Source organism: Suillus subalutaceus, assembly GCF_016647625.1.
Source record: "Suillus subalutaceus strain FC151 chromosome Unknown DFJ58scaffold_23, whole genome shotgun sequence".
NCBI lineage: Eukaryota > Fungi > Basidiomycota > Agaricomycetes > Boletales > Suillaceae > Suillus > Suillus subalutaceus.
Genome location: NW_024540272.1, coordinates 121648 through 143807, shown reverse-complemented (window position 1 = coordinate 143807; position 22160 = coordinate 121648). Strand labels below are relative to the sequence as shown.

At 45.9% G+C, this 22160-nt stretch overlaps 4 protein-coding genes across 4 annotated transcripts; all 4 read right to left on the bottom strand.

Annotated features, from left to right (window-relative positions):
• Nucleotides 1-3361: 3361 nt before the first annotated feature.
• Nucleotides 3362-4621, bottom strand: DFJ58DRAFT_868692 (uncharacterized protein; the record flags this gene model as incomplete). The annotated part of the gene is made up of 1 exon (XM_041394246.1): nucleotides 3362-4621. One exon carries the CDS (start codon nucleotides 4619-4621, stop codon nucleotides 3362-3364), a length of 1260 nt encoding a protein of 419 aa, XP_041246800.1.
• A 469-nt stretch (nucleotides 4622-5090) lies between these two features.
• DFJ58DRAFT_773722 (uncharacterized protein) lies at nucleotides 5091-6941 on the bottom strand. Its single transcript, XM_041389345.1, has 2 exons — nucleotides 5318-6941; nucleotides 5091-5261 (listed from the first exon to the last, which is right to left on the bottom strand). The coding sequence occupies exon 1, from the start codon at nucleotides 6724-6726 to the stop codon at nucleotides 5365-5367; it is 1362 nt and encodes a 453-aa protein (XP_041246799.1). The 5' UTR covers nucleotides 6727-6941; the 3' UTR covers nucleotides 5091-5261; nucleotides 5318-5364.
• A 494-nt stretch (nucleotides 6942-7435) lies between these two features.
• DFJ58DRAFT_715118 (uncharacterized protein) lies at nucleotides 7436-10552 on the bottom strand (the record flags this gene model as incomplete). The annotated part of the gene is made up of 9 exons (XM_041384092.1): nucleotides 7436-8875; nucleotides 8929-9088; nucleotides 9142-9233; nucleotides 9288-9472; nucleotides 9532-9878; nucleotides 9937-10144; nucleotides 10201-10291; nucleotides 10341-10382; nucleotides 10469-10552. 9 exons carry the CDS (start codon nucleotides 10550-10552, stop codon nucleotides 7436-7438), a joined length of 2649 nt encoding a protein of 882 aa, XP_041246798.1.
• A 9881-nt stretch (nucleotides 10553-20433) lies between these two features.
• Nucleotides 20434-21773, bottom strand: DFJ58DRAFT_724975 (kinase-like domain-containing protein; the record flags this gene model as incomplete). The annotated part of the gene is made up of 9 exons (XM_041385163.1): nucleotides 20434-20459; nucleotides 20512-20544; nucleotides 20599-20677; nucleotides 20736-20773; nucleotides 20825-20855; nucleotides 20906-21091; nucleotides 21144-21209; nucleotides 21261-21503; nucleotides 21561-21773. 9 exons carry the CDS (start codon nucleotides 21771-21773, stop codon nucleotides 20434-20436), a joined length of 915 nt encoding a protein of 304 aa, XP_041246797.1.
• Nucleotides 21774-22160: the final 387 nt, after the last annotated feature.

Below are 22160 nucleotides of genomic sequence, written 5' to 3'. Positions count from 1 at the left end.
TTAGGAGATGTAGCCTGTTAATGAGAACTGAATGTTGATGGACTATATCACGAATGAAGCATAAGAGGGCCATGATGCATGGGTCAGTATCACTGACCTTGACTGCATCATCGAGGGCGAGGTCCCAGGCGTGTTTTTGTGCCATAACGAATGAGCGATGGGAATATGAAATATACTCGTTAGCGTCCGTGTGGATCTCCTGGGTGAGTAACTCTTCAGCGGTGTCCAGGTCCCCAGCGATGCATGCATTGCGGGCTGTCGTAACATCCAGGATCTGCACGAAAGATGTCTAATTGTGGCGCATGAATCAAAAATGGAAACTTACCTTTGAATTGGGTACTGCCCACTCTGAGATCTTATTAAATTCGCCTGCGCTGAGGATATGCTTGCCGTCCGCGGAGAAAGTCACAAATTCCGGCGAAGATGAGTGCTGGAAGATAGCAATGGTTCGGCGATCTGAGAGGCGCCAGAGACGGATATCACGATCGTTGTAAAAAGATGCAGAAGCGACAAGAGTGCCAGCAGGATGAATGGCAATGGTGGTGATCTGGTTGGTGTGGCCTTTCCACGGATGACCGACCTGCTTCCAGGTTGTTGTGTCCCACTCTTGTATGATACCATTACGGTCTGGACCAACGCCTCCTGTAAGAATGCGTGTCCCATCGGGTGTCCACGTGCAGAGTGATGTTGCGTGAGCCTTGAAAGATGCGACACATTCCCTCGTGCCTGGATTATAAATTCCGATATTCCCGAATGTTCCGATGGCAAGATGTTCACCAGAAGGCGAATATCTAACGCGAGCCGCGCTCCCGCTGGAATCAGAGTCATACTTGATTGGTTCTCCTTGCATCTGCCACGTTTTGGTACACCAAAACTTCACCGTCAGGTCCCTTGAACCAGTAGCCAGCACCGCACCATCGAGAGAAAAATCCAACGAGTTCATCCAGTCGGAGTGGGCTTCAATGGGTTGAGTGAGTGAATCACCTGTTTCACCGTGCCAGCCGATGATCTCTCCTTTTGAATCACCGCTTGCTATTATTTGACCATCTCGTGATACCGCCAATGCCCACACCCAATTGCGATGTCCCTCCATCTTCTTCAACACTACACCTGTCTCCAAGTCCCAGACACGAACTGTCTTGTCGTCCGAGCCCGAAACCATTCGTCGCTTATCGGGGAAAACTGCAACTGCCATTACGGCATACTCATGATCGTCAAAAGTTCGAAGGGGTGTGGTGCTTGGAATGAGCTGTGGCATTTTACTGGAGGTTGATGGTGTTGAGCACGGTCGAGGGGTTGTGGGTATCTTCCTCTAAGCTGCAGAAGTGCGTGTATTGTGCAACTTTACACTGCTTCACCACGCTAACCTGCCTCATTTACATAGACGCCCAAGACACGAGGTAGTTCGCCTCCATTCCGGGAAGAGTGCTCCCTGCAAGTCATAACTGCCTGCACTGTGTACATGCGTTCGACTCATGTCTCCACGGCTTCCAGAATATACCTCGTCACGTCCAATGGCGTAGTTCACTTGCTACTTCCTGGTCCTCGAATTTGGCTGACAGCTACATAGATTGCCGCATAAATATCATTGTGGAGCAATTTCTCCAACACTTCATTGTGTAACCTGTTCGAGTGCACATAGCTTACTGCAATATCATCTCCTCATCTCGTCGATTCCCAAGATCTGCCTGTGCAACTAAATTTATCTCCTCTCGTGTCTCAAATCCGCTCTTAATAGAGTAGTTTCCACCTTTGGAGACACGTTTTATCTGAATCCTAAATTTCAAAGGTGTCTGCCTTGCTTCCAGCGTTTTGCTTCTCGCTTCCTCTCAGTTTCTCAGCCAACCCCAGCACAACTGGTTTCATTTTTTCTAGTTCACCACTTAGCTTCCCACGTTCTTGTTACAATCCTGCACTACAATATGGTCGCCACAGTCTACTAATATCGGTGAGCTCTCACTACAGTCAAAGCGGCGCGAGTCTGCATTTCATTATTGACGTATCATTGCAGTATTCAGCGATGTTGTGTTATCGATCGCGGAATACATGGACCCACTCTTCGACCCTACACCACTCGAGTATCGCAACTTCAAGCAATTTTTCACAGTACAAGAACTTTCAGGTCCAAGATCTTGGGATCCCTCACCTTACAACTCGCTGTAGATCAGTATAAAGAGTCTGCAAATCATGTATATGGTGCGTCTTGACTCTCGATTCCTGTGCTTTCCAGAGTTTGAAAGGACAACAACGACAAGATCGAGCGAGCGCATGTCAAAGAGTAATCTTACTCGACGGCATGCGCATTAGGTCCAATGAGACCCGTGATGATTAGGAGTTTGTAACTTTGTATCGTATCGTCATCACCCGTCCCCAAGTCACAGACTAAGCAGCTACTCACAGTTCAATCGAGCATATGATAGCGCCCAGTTCTGCCGAAATCTTAGACGTGTTTTCCCGAGGCTCACATTTGGGTACAACTACCGCCTACTACTAGTGCGGTACGTATACACCAAGCAAAACGAAAACCAAACGCGCCTGGGAGGAGCTTGGGAGGATTCTAGGGCTCAGTCAGACGAGAACAGACTGTCAGTGCCTTTCAAAATGCAGACATGCACAACGGCCGTGGCAGTCGAATGGTTTATGACAACGAAGTCTTAAGACTCATACAAAGTGATTATACGTGGGATCCATTATTACTTTGAGGGAGGGGATGTGGGTAATGTATCTTGTTCACTGCTCATCTGTCGTTGTCACTCCAGTGTTGAAAATCCGTGCCTACAGGGAATAATTTGTGCGTACCAAACATGTCGTCAATTGTTCATGAGGCCCTGGTTGTACAGCGCGAGCTGCAAGCTCACGTACTTTGAGGAGTGTGGGGGTATCGAAACACGGAAGATATTTGCAATGGTTGTATATAGCGAGATTCAAGCAAGCATAAATTGGCAAGTGACAGATCCTTGCATGCACGAAGTACATCCCTAATTACCCTATCATTGCTGTCTTCCAAGCTACTGCTGATATCGATGAGCATTAGTCCAAGATATTCATGCCGTATTGTTGGTTCTCCTTGCATATTCACAAATATCACTCTAGCTATCCACGTATAACTTCTCGAGATGGTGACATAGCGTGAAACTTGAATGTGTTTCTCGTACATGCAGTTAAGGTGTGATAACAAGCTTCCGTTTTTTCTCATCGTCACCGGGGTCGAGTGCTCGTATGTCTCAGAGACCACAAAGGGTTAATGGTATTCACTTCTTCACCGTCGGCAACCAAGGCGGACGAACACCTAGTATAGTACTAGTAGCACAGAAGATAGTAAAGATAAGCCGATTGCATAAATACGTGAAACCCAATATCATCATTTTATGAAATGCGTTACGACCAAGGAAGGAATGAGGGCAACATATTCCGCTCGCTGTTCATCCGTCGTCACCATTCCAGCGCCGATAATCAGGCTCTCCAGGGGACAATTTGACCGTGTCAAGAGTGCTTTTACTTCTTCATGAGGCCATGTTCGTGAACCCGAAATTTCAAGTATGCGTAGATTGGGGAGTGATAGAATATTGAACAAGCCAGGTAGTAGGGAGGTCGCGCTCATGCCGGCTTCGAGGATGCGTAAGGATTGAAGTGCGGTGTGCGTCAGCACCAGGGCCGAGTCGGTAGCTGGTATTCGATCGCTTGCATGTTTGTGAATCACTAACGAGGAGAGGTTGGAACATAGACGGATTAAGCGGATGACCACACTCAGGGAACATAACGAGGCCTCGATATGTGTCAGGAGAGCCAATGTGGGGATACGAGATAAGTCCCCGTTGAGGGAGAACAACCCTGTAACCTTGAGACTGCGCACAGTCGATGGAAGTACCATGATGCAGGTCACAATGCTTGATGAAGTACGAGTGGTCGTGTTGTTTAAAACCAGCTCCTGAAGTGCTGAGAATCCCCCAAATACCTCGGGGGTGCCGCGGACACAAGGGATAGAGAGATATGAGATATGATAGCCGTGAGGCTGAAGAAAGTTTCGCAACTTGACCATCTGGTTTGCATAACAATCGATTACCAACGAGAGCGGGCGTCCTCGTGATCGCTTCAGGCATAAGCTGTAGAGATTTTCTTGTTGCTGTAAGTTTCTTCGGTTCTTGAGGTTCAAGTGCAGCCTGCACCATAAATTGGGCATGTCCACAGCAACCTTCCTCCATTCTCGGCATATTCTGGTCAATAGCACGGGAGCTTGGTTTTGTGCGAGCGACAGGTGGCTGTCTTCCGGAAGGCAGTAAACAAAAATCTGGGATAGGATTTCAGTTGGCAGGCCCCGGAGAGATGATACGAGTCGCTTGTGCGAATTCATGGACTGGGTAATCTTGTCCTGCTTTTCGACGAGTTGTTCGTGAAGGTTGTTGAAAGTATCCACGATTTTTTTCAGGCCTGACATTTCGTGCAAAACATCATCCAACTGCTGCTGGCGTTCGGTGATAATGGCACGGGTGCTCTGGCCCTCGACTCGGAGCTTGCTGTCAGGGCGATCGTTGGTGAAACTAGAGTACGGAGTTTCAAGGTCCGGTATCTGGTCATCATCATTGAACAACATCTCCGAGATATCATGCAGAATTGATGACATACGATTACTTGTGAACGATCGGTAGCGAATATATGCGGCTGTTTCTTATTACATTCAGACCCGAGTACCTATAAAACTGAGCACTTACAACATCATGTACCATCTTTTGCAGTTCATCATTGATATCGGCAGAGAACGAGGAGAACTTGACAAGTTTTGAGTCATCAACTGTCTGCATGTTGTTGACAATGTAACGCGGGGCAGGTTGAAATGTTCGAGGAAGATGAAAATAAATTATACCACTATTTGACTGCTTATAAACGTCTGGCTAGGTCACAACACCAACGCCACACGGCAGCACCTGTGAAAGGGGGGTATGTATAATATTTGCGCTTCAGTGAAAGAACGTAAGGCATGGAGCCACTTTACACAATCACACTTGTTGAGATCACTACGTACCTTGCATAGTAGGTCAAAGGCTAGCCAAAAGGCTTCCCTTTGTCCGCTGTCCGAGTCATGCCACTGCTGCAACGTTGATAACGGTGCCTTTATTCTCTCACCTCCTACTAGGATACACATGAGGTGCAGAGTAATCACTGGAATTATTACAGGAACAATGAGACAATGTCGATTATGTGAACAATGTACGAGTCGGTGCTGATAGGGCACGGATGGTGAGTCTGGATCACTAGTTGACTGCCTAATAAAGCCATAGACACATTAGCTTATTTGGAGCTGCAAAGCGAGATAGCTTACAAGGCAGTAGCGTCATAAAGTGACTATAAGGCTCTAGTCCAATATCGTTACATGTAGTAATTGCGACCATGATGCATGGGATCCACGACTACTTCGAGGGAAGGAATATGGGCAATGTATGTCGCTTGTTGTTCATCTGTCGTCATTACTCCAGCGCCAAAAACCAATCTCTCCAGGGGACAATTTGACCGCGCCAAGAATGCCGTCAATTGCACATGAGGCCATATTGCTTCATAGCGAGCTTCAAGCTGAAGTAAATCTGGGGGTGGCAGAGCGTCGAACAGGGAATATATTTGCAATGGTTGTATATAGCGAGTTTCAAGCAAACGTAGATTGGGGAGTGATAGAGCAATGAACAGGTCGGCTAAATGTATTGTGCTCTCGAGTTCATGAGCAATACGTAAGGATTGAAGTGTGGGGTGCGTGAAGGGCTCGATGGTTCGTGGTAACTGCTTGGTATCTGCACGAACCGTTAATGACGAGAGATTGGGACACAGATGGAGCAAGTGAGGCACTAGATCCATTTGACCAATGGCAACCTCGAGATTTGTCAAGTGAGCCAATAGGGGATTGAAGTCAGAGAAGTCCTGGAGGTAGAATATGGGCCATGTTGCTTTGAAGTCGCGCATACTGAACGACAGTCGCGAAACAGATTGTGCAATAGCTGGAATAGCGGAACGACTATAGATGCCTAATGTCAGCTCCTGAAGTGCTGCGAGGTCTGTTAACACATGTTCAGGTTTGTGGGCGTTGAGGAAAAAAGAGATAGAAAGAAACAAGATCTGATTGATGTAAGGTTGAATAAGGCTTTGTATTTTGGTGGTCGCGTTATCTGATAAGCAACAGATTTCCAACGAGAGCGGAAGTCCTCGTGATCGCCTGAGCCATGAGTCATAGTAGAAAGCTATCGGCTGCCAGTTAATGTCATGAACTCCATCGGCGTTCAACCGCAGCCTACACCATAAGTTGGGAAAACCCATAGCAATATCCCTCCATCGCCTGCAAATTCTGGTCAACAGCATGGGTGCTTGCTTTGATATGGCCCACAAGTGACGGCGTGGGAGACAATGGACAAAAATTTGGCATATGACTTCGGTTGGCAAGCGCCAGAGAGCCCTTGTAAGTTTCTTGTGCAAATTAATGGACTGGACGATCTTGTCCTTCTTTTCGACGAGCTGTCGGTGAATACTATTGATAGCGTCCATCACTGTTTCCAGGCCTGAGATCTCGTGCAAAACTCCATCCAACTGCTGCTGGCGTTCAGTGATAATGGCGCTGATACTGTGGCCTTTGAGCTCGATGGCAGAGTGGTTGGCAGGGGGTAATCTGGCTCGGGAGTATGGGGTTTCGAGGTCTGGCATCTGACTATTATAAACAAATGTAATTGATGCATCATACGGATTCGACATACAATCACTTGAGAACGAGCGAGCTGAAACGAATGTTAATTATTGTTATATTCAGACTGGCAAGCACCTATGAAACTAAGTTCTTACGACGTTCTGCAGTACACCGATTGCATCAGAGAGTGAGGAGAAATCGATTTTTAGGTCAACTGTCTGGCTCTGCATGTTGTTTGCTGCACAGGTTGAAACGTTCGAGGAAGATGGCAGTTTGAAGCTGGTAATCTCAGCTTCCGGTTCCCGCTTCCGTACTAACAAGACGATTATGTACAAGTCGAACCAAATGCTTGCACTTATCTCATACGAACTTGGCTGGTTTCACAACGCCCGCCATGATACCTACTGACCTTGCAAAGCGACTGAACAGTGAATACTTGTCATCGAAGGAAAATTGCACTCCATGGCTTCGGGAAACTCGATACACTGCGCCAAAGCTTTTCAAATGCACGTTACATCGCCGACATAACCGATCATTAACGTCAGAGACAGCACACACCGTTGGGATCTGGAGAGTCGCTGAGATAGGATGTGCGGCGAGCAAGTGATGAGAGCCCATGACCATAGATGCACTTGACACTGGGTTGACCTTGAGTTCCTTGTTGACTGCCACTGCAGGAAAAAGGAAGCTCGAAACATTGCAAGAGACACAGCTACCCTCCAGAATCAATGTCAACTTTTGAACTTGTATATATATATAACATAGCAGAATATGACGTTACATGAAATCAATTGCCCTCTTACGAGCACGAGCAGGTCCGCTTTCCTGTCCACTAACCTGACCGCCCTCATCAGGGGACACATCAGTGATAGGCAGGGCCTTCACAATATCCGGCGGAGGCTTTTCAACCCACATATCCTCACCTCCATCCCCCTCTCGATCTTTCCGTTTCTTCTTCCTCGGCCTCTCGCTATCCCGATCTCGGTGTTTTTGACGCGCAGCAGTGAGCGACAATGACTCTCCGCCATCCTCGTCTACAGCAAAGGAAACAAGCGCAACACCCTTGGAACTCTTCTGTTTCTTGTTTTTCTTTTCCTTCTTCTCTGCGTCTTTCGGTTTGGATCCCCTGGGTATGAAGGTAGGCTTGAACGTAGTCAGGTCAACATCTTCCACGATACCATTCGCTGGTGGTGGCTTGACATCCGGGCCTGATTTAGACAGCGCGGCTGGCGCGGAGAAGACAGAGGGCTCGTCCACCTCATCGACATCATCCATACGATCCTTCTCCTCGTCGCTATCCTCATCGTCACTCGCAAAAATTGCTTTAAAAATATCCATCCCGGGACGTTCATACGTGAGCACGTCATCCCCCTGCCCATCATCTTCCCCCAAGCCAATATTCGCAACATCGCGCTTGCTACTCCCGGAGCCCCCACTCTCCACTTGCGCCGCTCCCGCGCTTGCACCCGCGAATTCGTCTGCTGACGCTGTGCCTGTGAACTCAGACCCTGCAGCCTGTGCCGACGGCCCAGAGGTATCGACAGGGACTTCCGAAACCGGGTCCTTGACGCCAAAGCGCTTGCACAGCAGCCGCGCAGGCTGCCACGTGCACACCTCGCGCGTCATAACACCATACATGCCCAGTCGAGCAGCATGCACCTTCGGGGCTTCTTCCTTGACTTCTTCCTTCGGCTTCTCCTCTGCTACATCCATACTGTCCGCCGCCTCTTCTGGTTGTGCAGCAGGCGTGTGCAGGCCCTCGATGATCTTTGGTCCGAGATCCAAAACAGCGGCACTTGTAAACCGCCCAGCCATGGCTCCAGAAACGGGACGGAATAATGCAGCTGATTTTGCATAATCGCTTATTTCTTTCGTGAACTCCTCGGGTGTCTGCCCAGGCTTCTGTGCCGGTGGAATTGCGCCTGAGCCAGGATTTGCGTGTGCACGCAGATAGGCAGTGTACCTTGCCTGCTTAGATGGATCGGCTGTGAAGGGCTGAAAACCGTGGAGAGCAGCTTGGGCGATATGGGGCTCGGTGTGTGTGATCCTGGGAGGCGTGGGGAGTGAGGGACCTGGCGGAGGATCATCCGACGTGGAAGGAGGGGCAAAGCGGTTTGCAGCGATGTTCTTGATGCGTTCTTGGTCTTTCTTGGAGATGTACTCGAAGATGGACCTGGGTGCAGAAGGGAGGGGTGTCTCACCGAGCGCTGCTCCCCGCTGTCCATAGCATGTAAGCATGTGAAATCTGTAGACAATGAAATTTGTCAAACCTGGCTCGCAGAGATGCCTGTTTTCCACTGGGCGTGCGACTGAGTTTGTGACGGAGGAGGTATAGCTGCGTTCTCTTTGTCTTTTGAATTAGCTTTCTCCCTCTCCCAAACGTGTTTGGGATTTGGCATCCAATCTTTTGGGACATCTGGTATTGGGAAGCTGGTAATTATGAATATCCCATGAAAAATATACGCGCAGAAAGAGCTACTGACCAAAGGTCCTCCGCCACGGGTTTCTCAGATACGACGAACCCGTTCAAAGGCGGTCTCCCATCACGAAATGTTACTTGCCCGGTAGAAGGTCTCTAGAATTCATAAGCTGAACCGTAATGTCCCAGTTCCCTTGGATGAGGGCTTACTTGAGGTTGTGCTGCTTTTCCAAAATCCCGTGCGCCTTGCGATCGCGAACTCATAATCACCCGCTCCTCATCGTGCACATCATTCGCATCATATGCATGACGATTCCTACCGTGGACCTGGGAGTGATCATAAACATCTAAGTCGTCGTCGTCTGCATCATTCAGCGCGCCAAGCCCAAAACCACCTGTCTCCACGGGTCAGAGTCAAAAGATCGCACACAGCAGCAGCGGCGAGAATACGCGCCAGCTAAACGTGGGTCATTGGACTGTTTGGAAGCCTCAGGCGCAACGCCAAGACTCGCATGCAGCCCTAGTCCAGGGTCATAGCCCAAGCCATGGAAGTTATCTTTCCTCTCGACGATGATCAGCGGCGTGTCTCGAGGGGCGTACATGTGCTTCTTCCCTTCCTCGTCTATGTCATCGGCGGAAGGCACGTCTGGGTCACGGCCAAATGCCATTTCACGCTGACGCCATGTTATCCGTGGGCCGATACCCTGGCCAATGCGCCAGCCCATTTTCTTCAGAATGCGAGCGCCTACAGAGTCCTTGGGCGCTGGGAGGAGAGACCGCTCGAGTGCGAGGGTGATTGCGCTTGGTGAGGTGGGTCCGGTAAGCGATACATCGTATGAGGAGATATAGTGATACGCACTCTTTGTCGTCGGCACCCTCACCACGCTTTCTCATCTCATCTTGTGTGCCTCCCAGTAAATCCATCTGTTCATGCTCATCGACCAGCTTTTGGTCATCACGCATTCCTGTGAGATCTTCTTCGTCCATGAAGTCCTCTGGGCGGGAAGGACGGTTCTTGCTCGTGGCCCTGTCGGACCGGGAAGATATGAATGTTGATGGTGTCCATCCTGGAGTAGAGCGCTAAATGGCATGCTGCATAGGAATTTCTCCCCGGAGGACGTACCTTCCTTAGAACCCACTGTATTAAAGTATCCAGCAGAGAAACCGCCGGTAAAGGCACCATGCAACCTTCTCCGTCCCTTCTCATCCCTCACCTGAAAGATATCTTGAGTTTGGAACAAGAGCACACGCAGAAGAGCTCACCTCTTGCTTCCATAACGGTACGAACTCGCCTGTGTCTTTCGACTTTTCGAGTGGGGGGTAACGGGGTGCCGATCTGAGGTGGTCATGGAGAGTGGGCAAGCTGTGAGGATGGGAAAAAGTTTACGCACAAGACAGAAGTTCTCATTTGCCTTTCTGCTGGATGTATCGACGCCTAGGTCACCGAGCTTGCGCTTCAGCCTCGCTGTGCTCATCGTGGTCGCTGTTGGATCATCTACAGTCCAGAATAGTAACCCTAAAATGCATTCTAACCCTAATAACTGAGGCTGAGTGATTAGTCGGAGTTTCTATTGAAGTTTGTTCCGGAGAGAGAGTTTCTATATTTCTACACTGCATGTAAAATGTGGTGCTCTATGACCTGTCCTGGATAAGGAGATTAATAGGTATGGTTCGAATAGCCGATTGAAGTGTTGATGTTTTCTAGCTTGAGCGGATGACGTCCATGCTGATTTGACATCAAACAACCCCGGCCGGGCTTCACAAGTATTCCCTCCGTCTTCATCCTCCTCCACTCGTCACTCAACCTGCTCCCTACCCTTCGCCATCTTCTTCGCTCTCCCATTCATCCCTCCTTTCCTCCCGTACCCCTACTCTCCCCTCCCTCTCCTCTATTCCCTCTTTGATGTCTTCCTCATCATTTCTGTCTTCCCTTCTTGAATGCATCGAATTCTTCCAAAAATTTAACTGTTGCCATGATCCCTTTCTCCGTGCCCGTGATTTTGCTGGGTACGAGGTGGCAATATACTTCACGCAAATGAAGTTTGTTCTGGACTCTCAGAAGTTCTAACGCATGAGTCAAGGTGATATTTCTAGGTTTCTGTTGAAAAAATGTAATCTCGAATCCCACTTAGTCCTTGGAGAGGCTGAAATGCTCAGTAGTGGCTATGTGTTTTGTTTGACAAGCTACTTGGGGCTTTCTTGATTTGCATGCCAGTTCAAAATCGGCGGAGGCGCCCAAACCCGGCTTATTTTCCAATCAACTCCCTCAAAGTCAAGAAAGCATGGACAATATGATTGTTCCATTCATCCACACCTCTCCCATATTTTTTGTACTGTCGAAACTGTTATGTCACCTCAGTTATTCACTCATGCACCCATGAGGTCTGCAGAGTTCGGGAGGGGACATGCCAGTTCACCATGACATCTCTTGGCTGTTTTGCCCTAGGGAGAAATTTCAAGACTTCATTGCTACAGAGCAGGACCAGTTCTCAAACACCACCTTGCATCGAATCCGGCTTGAGGGGCACACAGTTTGAGCCACCAGCATCTCCCAAGATTTTCAGGCTAGGTGTGCTATGACTACGTTAGGTGCAACTGTCACGAATTCCAAACACAAATCATTATTCTTTCCTGAACACTCGTGAAACCTGCAAAGACATTCGTAAGACACCTGTTAAGCGCCCGTCACAAGCGCCTGTCGTTAGCACTCAGTCAACGTCTGTACCGATAACCTTCACAAACCCTAACCCGAATTCATCCTTTACATTTCCGAACTTCTCTATCCCATTAGCACCCACTACCTTTATCTCCGACATCCCTGATTTCGACTTCCTTTCACAAGCGATTAAGTCACGTGACTCTAGAACCTTTGAGAACCCTTGCACAGCTGTTACACGTTTCATGACATCATAGGTGTAGTTATATTTAGATCATCGTACAATTCCCTTTTCTATTTAATGATTGGCTAGTTAGTTTAGATTCAGATTCAGTCTCCGCTTCAATATATGTATATAGGTAGCTCATTGTAGTCAGTAGTTCTTTAGTTCAAACCTCTTTTGTATTAGCTTACTGCTAGCAATCCTAAGACGTCCCTGCTCCTATCTTCTTTTTGTTGTGATACCTTTGTTTGAGTCCTAGTCTCTGCCCCTGCGTTAATTCGTTATAAGGGTTGTGACATTAGGTTTGAACTATAAGGGGACTCCGACTCTACGCATTACCGCTTGCACACTTTATCCTTTGAAACTTTGTCCAGCCAAGCTTAGGCTCGATAAACGTTCAAACGATCCGTTATCAACTTTTCACTGTGTTCTTTAATTCTTGACCTCTATAGTCATAGAGTCAACGATTAAACAACAAAACCATTTTATATTGCCCGGTCTAAACAACCGTGACCCTTGATTCTATCACTCTCCCCTTTGCTCATTTGAGCGCATTCATACCTATCCGCTTTTGTAGTTAGTAGTCCTATACCAGGCCCTGCCTTACACTGCAGCCGCTGTCCTGCATGATTTGGGAATCATGCATGGACATGACTACTAGGTATCCCCCTAAAAGACAAAGTCTGTTAGCTTAGTCCTCAGACTAGTCAACCCATACCTTGGTATCAAACCTTGGTCCAATAGTTTCAGTTTTCCCTCAGTGATTCATGAATCCACCATGTTTTGAAGAAAAGTCATATGTGAGATGGGAATCACATAATGACCTAGTTGATATGAGAAGCAAAATGAAGGTTAATGTATTGCCTTTCATTTGGCTTATTCACTTTGGCTAGAGAAACCCATAGAGAAAAGTTCAAAGCCTAACAAAAACCTATCTAAAAAGCCCGCGTATTGTGTACTATTATTTGTTCCATTATTTCTGAGTTGTTTTCTCTAGTGTTTCTTTACTTTGCTTTTCTATTAGGATGCTCTGACTAATCAGATGCTTCATAAAATTGTACCTACAGGGTATGATGTCATAATGATGTCATAGGACTTCACCTACACTCCTGCAGGTATTTTGGTTGAAAGATATGATATCATAGTGATGTCATAATGATGTCATGTTCCATGGAATTTGCTAGAACATTCCAATGACTCATAATGACTCATAGTGACTCATAGTGACTCAGAATGATGTCATTATCCCACCATGAATATTCTGGAATGTTCTTTTGCACCTGCTAGAACATTCTGCTCCAGTTTTTGGAATATTCTTCCCACATTCTGAAGTCATTACATCACCTTTTTACTTACATAATATTCCCACACAAAATGTATATAAGGAGAGCCCATTCTCCCCCAAAAAATAGATCTCCCACTTGTTGCATTCAAGAACTTCCACTTGAGCAAATTGAACTCTCACCTAAGAAGCTTCAGTCTGAACAAATTGCTGCTTACAAAGCCCATTTCCTTTGTAAGAACTGTCCAGGCAAGTGCAGGGAAAGTGTTTCCCTTGAGATTACGTAAGTTTCTTGCGATAGAAACCCAGTTTTGTGAGACCAGTGTTCTCACCACGTAGTGTTTACTGACCAACACGAGCTTTGGTCACCGTTGTTTTTTGTGAGACCAGCGTTCTCACCAGGTATTTGTATACTGACCAACACGAGCTTTGGTCATTGTTGTTATTTGTCATTGTTTTATATTTGTCATTTGTTGTTATTTGTGAGACCAGCGTTCTCACCAGGTATTTGTATATTGACCAACACGAGCTTTGGTCCACGTAGTCACATTTGAGACCAGCTTCTCAACAGTTAACCGTATATTCAGGAAACCAGTTCAAGTGTCTAGACGGTATATCCTAGACAATCCCATAGTTTCAATCAGAGATAATAAAGCTCCGGCTAAGTTAATCTGACTGATTGGTTTAGCGAGCCTCCCAAGAACTCACACGTTATCTACCACAAAAGAAGAAAAGTCGTAGACCGTGTTAATCGAGGACTGGCAAGAAGTCTTATCCAGTGTAATTGTGGTGTCATTACATTCTTACACGTATTTATATAAGACCCTCGGTTATTAAGACACCGCCAGTATACGGAGGTGTTCACGACATTAGGCGTGTCACTGCAACTTTGAGTGCTGACCCAATACCCTGCCTGCTCAACGTTACTATAACTTTCTTTTTACCTATCATCTTTTCTTTGTACGATACGTAGGCTACTCTACCCGAGTTTAGAAGAGTTGTCTAGCGATAAGTCCTACGCACAGATCCTACCGAGGATTTAGAAACGCATCTAGTCGAGAACTGTCGCTTGTAAGCTTCGGCTGGAAGAGCGGACATGTCCTTCTAGTGTGTTCCCTTGGAAAGTGTTGGCAAAGGCACCTAGTTTCTCTCACTTGGCGAGTATAGTTGTTACGTACACATCTTTTGTAGTTAGTATCTAGGGAAGAGTCAGTTGGGTTTTACCAGGACCCTTTGACCCTGAAGTACAAGGTAGATCCAATCAGATATCGGGGACCGCTTCAGTTTTCCATTTACGTACTCCTTTTCTCACCCTCCGTTTTCATCATCATTCCCTATCGGATGAGCCATTACGACTAGCTCATCATTCATCATTCCTTTTCAGGTAGACCGTTACGACCAGTCTACCATCAGTCATTTGTGAATCGGGTTCCAGAATACAGCTGGCACAATGACAAGAAAAATGTATTCCTTGCAAGAGTTTAATGCAATGGGAGAAGTGCTCAACGGAGAACCTTTTGTATGTTACCGTTGTGGAAAGCCAAACCATATTGCGAGAAATTGCAGAACTCCGTCTCCACAGAGAGAGACAACAAGACGAACTCATGATATTCCCACGAAAGAAGACACCCTTCCAAGTTGGTTTATAGAATCCTTAACTCATGGAGAAGTAAGAGGAGAAGCACCCAAATGGTTCAAAGACCTAACAGCTACACCACAAGGCAAAAATTTTTTGGCAAAAGAGAAAGCCAAAAGAAATCAACCGCCGAAATGGTTTAGAGATTGGGTAACTACTAGGAAAGAAGAAATCCTAGAAGAACCAGTAGAAGAAGACGTGTCTGGAAGCAGATATTCGATTCTATCAAACTTTGCGGATGTAGAAGAAATATACCTACGATCAAAATCAGAACATTTCTACATTCCAATAACGTTGAAAGGAAAGAAGAAGACTGTGGACGTTAGAGCCCTTGTAGACTGTGGGGCATCTACTTTATTTATCAATAGGAAGTTTGTATTGGACAATGACGTTCGGTGTCATAAATTATTAAAACCTATTCCGGTTAAGAACATAGATGGTTCTTTAAACGCCGCTGGATCAATGACTCATTACACCGAACTAGGTCTAAAGATCGGTAACCATGTAGAAGACAAAGCAGCCTTCATGGTTACAGACTTAGGAAGCGATGATGTTATTATTGGCATTGACTGGTTAAGATATCACAATCCAGAAATAGACTGGAATGCAGGACAGTTTTCGTTATCTAGGTGTCCGCTTAAATGTATTATGAAAAAGGAACAAAGACAAAAAAAATAGAGAAAACAGAAAAGCACAAAAACAGGCAGATGTGATTCCGGATCTGATTCCCACAGAAGAGGATGACGATGAAGATATGAACACAAGGAAGGCGACATGTGAAGAGGTAGAAGATGAAGAAAGTCCTGAAAGATGGATTAGATACAAAGCCTCGGTCGCCACAGAGCAGAAGGTAGCAGAAGAAGCTACAAAAAGAAGAAATCTGTAGAAGAGATGGTTCCAGATTGGCTTCATGATTACCTGGGAGTGTTCTCAGAAGAAGAGTCCAAACGATTCCCCAAGAGAAAGAAATGGGATCATGCTGTGGATCTTAAAGACGACAATGATCTTCCTCCGAATGCGAAACCTTATCCCTTGTCACCGAAGGAGATGGACACATTGAAAGATTGGTTAAAAGCCGAGACTGCACTAGGACGTATTAGAGATTCGCAATCTCCAGTTGCAGCACCTTTCTTCTTTGTGGCCAAAAAAGATGGCAAACTTAGACCTGTAATGGACTATAGAAGGCTTAATGAGAAGACAGTGAAAAATGCATATCTGCTACCGAGATCTCAAGACCTGATTGATGCCCTTACTGGTGCTACAATGTACTCCAAGATGGATGTATGATGGGGGTATAACAATATTTGGATGAAAGAAGGAGATGAATGGAAGGCAGCTTTCAAAACGCCTTTTGGTCACCACGAACCAACCGTAATGTATTTTGGGTTGACGAACTCTCCAGCAACTTTCCAGACCATGATGAATGAGATATTCAGAGATTTAATAGACGGCAAAACAGTGGTCGTTTATATCGATGACATCTTGGTCTTTACAAATGGAAACAGAGAGCAACACCAGAATGTCGTGCGAGAAGTACTCAAACGATTGAAAGAAAATGACCTGTACTTGAAGCCTGAGAAATGTAGCTTCGAACAGTCTAAAGTTGAGTTCCTTGGGTTGATTGTGGAAAAGGGCAGTGTGTCTATGGACCCCCGTCAAGGTAGAAGGAGTATTGAAATGGCCTGTTCCCAAATGCATAAAAGAAATACAAGCATTCATGGGTTTTGCCAACTTCTATTGAAGATTTATACTTGGGTTCTCAAACATTGCCAGACCAATGAATGATTTGCTAAGAAAAGATGCCAAATGGGATTGGACAGAGAGACAGCAAAACGCTTTTGATGAGTTAAAGAAGCGTTTTACAGAAGCTCCCGTCTTAGTCATGCCTGACGTTGAGAAGAAAATGAAAATAGAAACCGATGCTTCCGATTATGCAACAGGAGCAGTTCTATCTCAATTAATGGAAGATGATCTATGGCACCCAGTGGCTTATTACTCGAAGTCAATGAATGATGCAGAAAGAAATTATGACATCCACGACAAAGAGTTATTAGCAATCATTCGTGCGTTGGAAGAGTGGAGGCACTATGTGCAGGGAAAACCCCAACATGTGGAGATCTGGACAGATCATAAGAATCTCAAGTACTTTATGACGAGTCAGAAGTTGACAAGAAGGCAAGCCAGATGGAGTTTGTTCCTGGTGGAGTATGAATTTACGCTCCAACATAAGCCTGGTGTGGTCAATGACAAAGCAGACCGTCTATCTCGGAGAGAAGACCACAGAGGGGGGGTAGAAAAACGATAATTCTGACCCCATTTTGTTGAAACCGGAATTTTTCAAGATCAATGCTGCTAAACGAGGCCAGATTCTCATAGAAGGAGAAAGTTCGCTCATGAAAAAGATAAGAAAGAGCATAGAACGAGAGCCTGAAGTAATGAAAGCACTAGAAACGCTAAAAGCAGCACCAGTGCAATTGCACAGAGGAATCAAAGAATGGAATGTTGAGGACGGATTGGTGTTGTTCCAAGGATTGGTATACGTTCCAAATGATAAAGAGATTCGCCGAGAAATATTGGAGTTGTTTCATGACTCTCCACTGGCTGGACATCCTGGACGTGCCAAAACCTTAGAATTGATTTCCAGAAATTATTGGTGGCCTTCAATGACGAAGTATGTCCATGATTACGTAGATGGTTGCGATCGATGCAAACAGACGAAAGTGTTCCCAAGTAGACCAACGGGACCTTTACAGCCAAATGAAGTTCCAGAAGGACCTTGGCAAACGATCTCATGTGACCTGATAGTGGACTTACCAAAGAGTGAAGGATGCGACAGTATATTTGTTGTCGTTGATTGATTTTTGAAACAATCGCACTTCATTCCCACCACCAAAGACGTAGACTCGAAGGGAATTGCCGAGCTATTTCTAAGAAATGTATGGAAACACCATGGTACACCGAAGAAGGTGATTTCAGACAGAGGAACACAGTTCATTTCAAAGTTTATGGGACAAGTATCAAATAGATTAGGAACGAAATGGTCTGCCTCGACCTCCTATCATCCCAGAACAGATGGACAAACAGAACGTGTAAACCAAGAAGTTGAACAGTACTTGCGCATGTTTGCCTCGTACAGACAGAACGATTGGGTATCTTGGCTGCCAATAGCAGAGTTTTCACACAACAATGCAGTCACAGTAACCGGTCACAGTCCATTCAAAGTCCTCTATGGATATAATCCTGAATTCACAATATCTCCGGACTCTACATCCCTTATTCCCGCCGCCGATGAGAGAGCTGATCAGATGAGAGAAGCAAGAGATGATGCAGAAAACACTCTGAAGATGGTTAATGAACGCATGAAACGCTTCTATGACCGAGGAGTTAAAAACGCACCTCAGTATCAAAAGGGAGACAAGGTCTGGCTAGACGCAAAGAACATCAAACAACGTCGTCCAAGTCAAAAGTTGTCAGATCGTCGTCTTGGGCCCTTTGAAATACTAGAGAAGACTGGTGAAGTGAACTACAAATTGAAATTGCCAGAGAGCTATAAGATTCACCCAGTTTTCCATGTGGAATTGCTTACTCCATATTATGCATCTCAATTGATCCCTCATTCTCAACCCACCCGACCACCTCCAGACATTGTTGACGATCAGGAAGAATTTGTTGTAGAAGAAGTATTAGATAGCCGACAATTCCAAGGAAAAGTGCAATACCGAGTAAAATGGGAAGGATATCCAATAGAAGAGTCGACATGGGAACCAGAAGAAAACGTTAAAACTCCCCGATTCTAATTGCGGAATTCCATAAGAAGAATCCCACGGCTGCTAAATCCAAACGAATTCTAGGATCTATTCTTGACACAGAAGAATTCGCTCAATGGAGAAAGAAAAACATCCGACCATCCTACATTCGCGATGACGCTCATCCTAGAGAGGGGGTAATGTCACGAATTCCAAACACAAATCATTATTCTTTCCTGAACACTCGTGAAACCTGCAAAGACATTCGTAAGACACCTGTTAAGCGCCCGTCACAAGCGCCTGTCGTTAGCACTCAGTCAACGTCTGTACCGATAACCTTCACAAACCCTAACCCGAATTCATCCTTTACATTTCCGAACTTCTCTATCCCATTAGCACCCACTACCTTTATCTCCGACATCCCTGATTTCGACTTCCTTTCACAAGCGATTAAGTCACGTGACTCTAGAACCTTTGAGAACCCTTGCACAGCTGTTACACGTTTCATGACATCATAGGTGTAGTTATATTTAGATCATCGTACAATTCCCTTTTCTATTTAATGATTGGCTAGTTAGTTTAGATTCAGATTCAGTCTCCGCTTCAATATATGTATATAGGTAGCTCATTGTAGTCAGTAGTTCTTTAGTTCAAACCTCTTTTGTATTAGCTTACTGCTAGCAATCCTAAGACGTCCCTGCTCCTATCTTCTTTTTGTTGTGATACCTTTGTTTGAGTCCTAGTCTCTGCCCCTGCGTTAATTCGTTATAAGGGTTGTGACAGCAACCATATCCAGATGCACGACTTGTCTCAGGAAGCATAGAACGATTCTGAATCGAGGGACCACCCTGCGATTGGTACTCTTCCTGTGGTTATAGTCCGTCCCATTTTTGGTACAATCACCTTTCAAAGATATACAGATGGATGTAAACTATAATCAATCCTTCGCCGTCACTTCATACAAGGGGTGATTTGGGGTCAAAAAGCTGTTTGTTTGACGGATGCAAACACAAACAATCCTGAAGATAATGAAGGCCCGGTCTCGTGTGAATTATAGACTCAAGGCCTACCAGCTCCTATGCATCCTGACGGTCCAACATTGATGCACACACGCGCCCAACGAGTTCCCGATCAATACTGTACTCTCACGAATGTGCTCCTCCACTTGCTCTTCTTGCTGTATCACCCTTAGGGTCAGAGTGTGGTTCCTGCGCCTTGAGCGACATCCAAGTTGTCCAGTTTAGTAATGTTTGTTTCGTTAAAGAGAAACCACGAGTTATCCGGTAAGTCAGACATGTCGTCACAAGAACTCGCTGGAACCGTAAAAGTTACCTGAATATATGTTGATAGTGACCCCCCCTGCAATTTGGTTGCTTCACATTGTTACAACACAGCCATTCGGGCTATAGACCGGCCATTTGCACCTCAAGCAGTGGGAGCTCTGCATATGTCTGGGGAGTGTAATAATCATGGGGGTATTTAATTCATCGGTCTTCAGACTGAACTGTAGATCAACATCAACTGTAGATCTTAATTACTTGGTCTGTTCAAAGACTAGGATGAAAAAGCTTGTCGTTCACATACTACAAACATTAAAACTTCTCCGATCAATGGATGATTGACATGAGGCAACCAACATTGGTTTATGAACTCCCAGTATGCCGGCCTTATTTGTGATTCCTTGGGAGGATCTGGTTTCTTACCTCTGATGACATGTCCCAAGACCAGAGTATCCTTCTTCACATTGTAGTAGGGTACCTTGCCAGTCAAAACCTAATGAAGCATGCGCAAAGTGAATCATGCGATCAAAAGATTAGGCTATGAACCTGTAAGATGATACTGCCAAATGAGTATATGTCACACTCGGTGCTGAGCAAGGTCGACGCCTCACCTTCTTCATCGCCCTCTGGTATTTCAAACAGCTCTGTAGCTGCCCATCAGATATTTCCCCTGATGGAATTTATGAAATAGGAGGTACCAACGAACTCCACCATAATAGTCGAAAGACCAAAATCAGCAAGGCATGCCCAACCATTGCGATAAATCAATACATTTGACTGGAATGTCGGGACATGAATGATGAGGAGTATGACTTCGGTACATTGCTATACGCACCCCTGTCAGATCGCCATGAATTACTGATTTGCTATGAACTGAGCCAGAATAAGTGTTTGAAAATTAGGACGATCTGAAAGACGACTAACGGTATTGCAATCCAAGGGCGATATTGATCAGCTGGAACGTGTCAAAAACAAGCGGCTAGAGGTACTCACAAAACGGCTTACAAGGGAGAACCTATTTTCAAAAGATAACATGTCGTGTTGGCATTCAAGAAAACCGGTAAGGGCTCCATCATCGGCCCATGGGCAAATCATTGCAGGATAGGGCCCGAAGTTGTTTGCTACTCCCCAGAGTGGGAGGATACAATCATGTTTGAGACGGCCACAAACTTTCAGCTCGCGATGCACTTTCTAAACCAAATTGTCATCTGATAGATTGACGTGTCACAGGAGACTACACTACCTTGACTTTCTGCTGCATTGCAATATCGTCATCTGACTCAAAGGCACAGATGGCCTTCACTGCTACCTACAATACATTCAAGATAGATCACTAGGAAATGCTAACAGGTGGGCCTACCCGGACAGTCCCATTGGGAATCAGTAAACAGCACCTCCAAATATCTCCAAAGCCTCCAGAAGCAATTGCATGGGCCGATATTCCCATAAGTTGATTGGTAAGATCTTGCAGTGAACTCAACAAAGAAACTAAGTATTCTTGGCTGCCCGGTTGTAATGTGGACGTTGTTCCTGAAGAAGATGAAGCGGAAATCTTGGGAGAGGCTGCATGAGTCATGGGTATATAATGGGAGCTTGCTGATGGCTTGATAAATATTTTCATTAGATGTGCTGCGGTATAGAGAAGACCCGAATTCATTACCTGGTCAAGACCGCTTGTAATAGGGGACACCGGGGCAATTAATGGGGGTGGCGACACAATATGTGTCGTCGTGATGATGGACTCCTTGGATATATCCCACAGAAAGATCATGACTCCCGCACTGGTGGCAACAAGCTGTCTGTCTGGCGAGAAGGCTACTGTGGACACCTCATTGGCATGCTGGAGCACACGACCAAAAGGTTTGCGGGTCATGGTACTCCACAATTGGGCAGTCCCATCATGGGATGCACTTGCTATCAGTTCAGTGTCGGGTGAGATGGCCAACGAGTTTATAGTGCCCGAATGTGCACGAAAGAAGCATTTGAGCTGGGCACTGCTGGAATTTGGTGCACGCCAGAAGTAGAAGTAGATCCAGCCATCATAAGTTGCACAAATGAGAAGACGACTATCTGGAGACCAGACTACGGAAGACACTGGTGTGTTGTGGATGACTGGTTGAGTTTGCTGTTTGCCGGTTGCTGAGCTCCAGATGTGAATCGTGCCATCCAGAGATCCACTTGCAATATTGATTCCATTTGGAGAATAAGCCACTGTCCATACTTTGTCTCAGTGGTCATCAATGTCGAATATGAGTCCCCC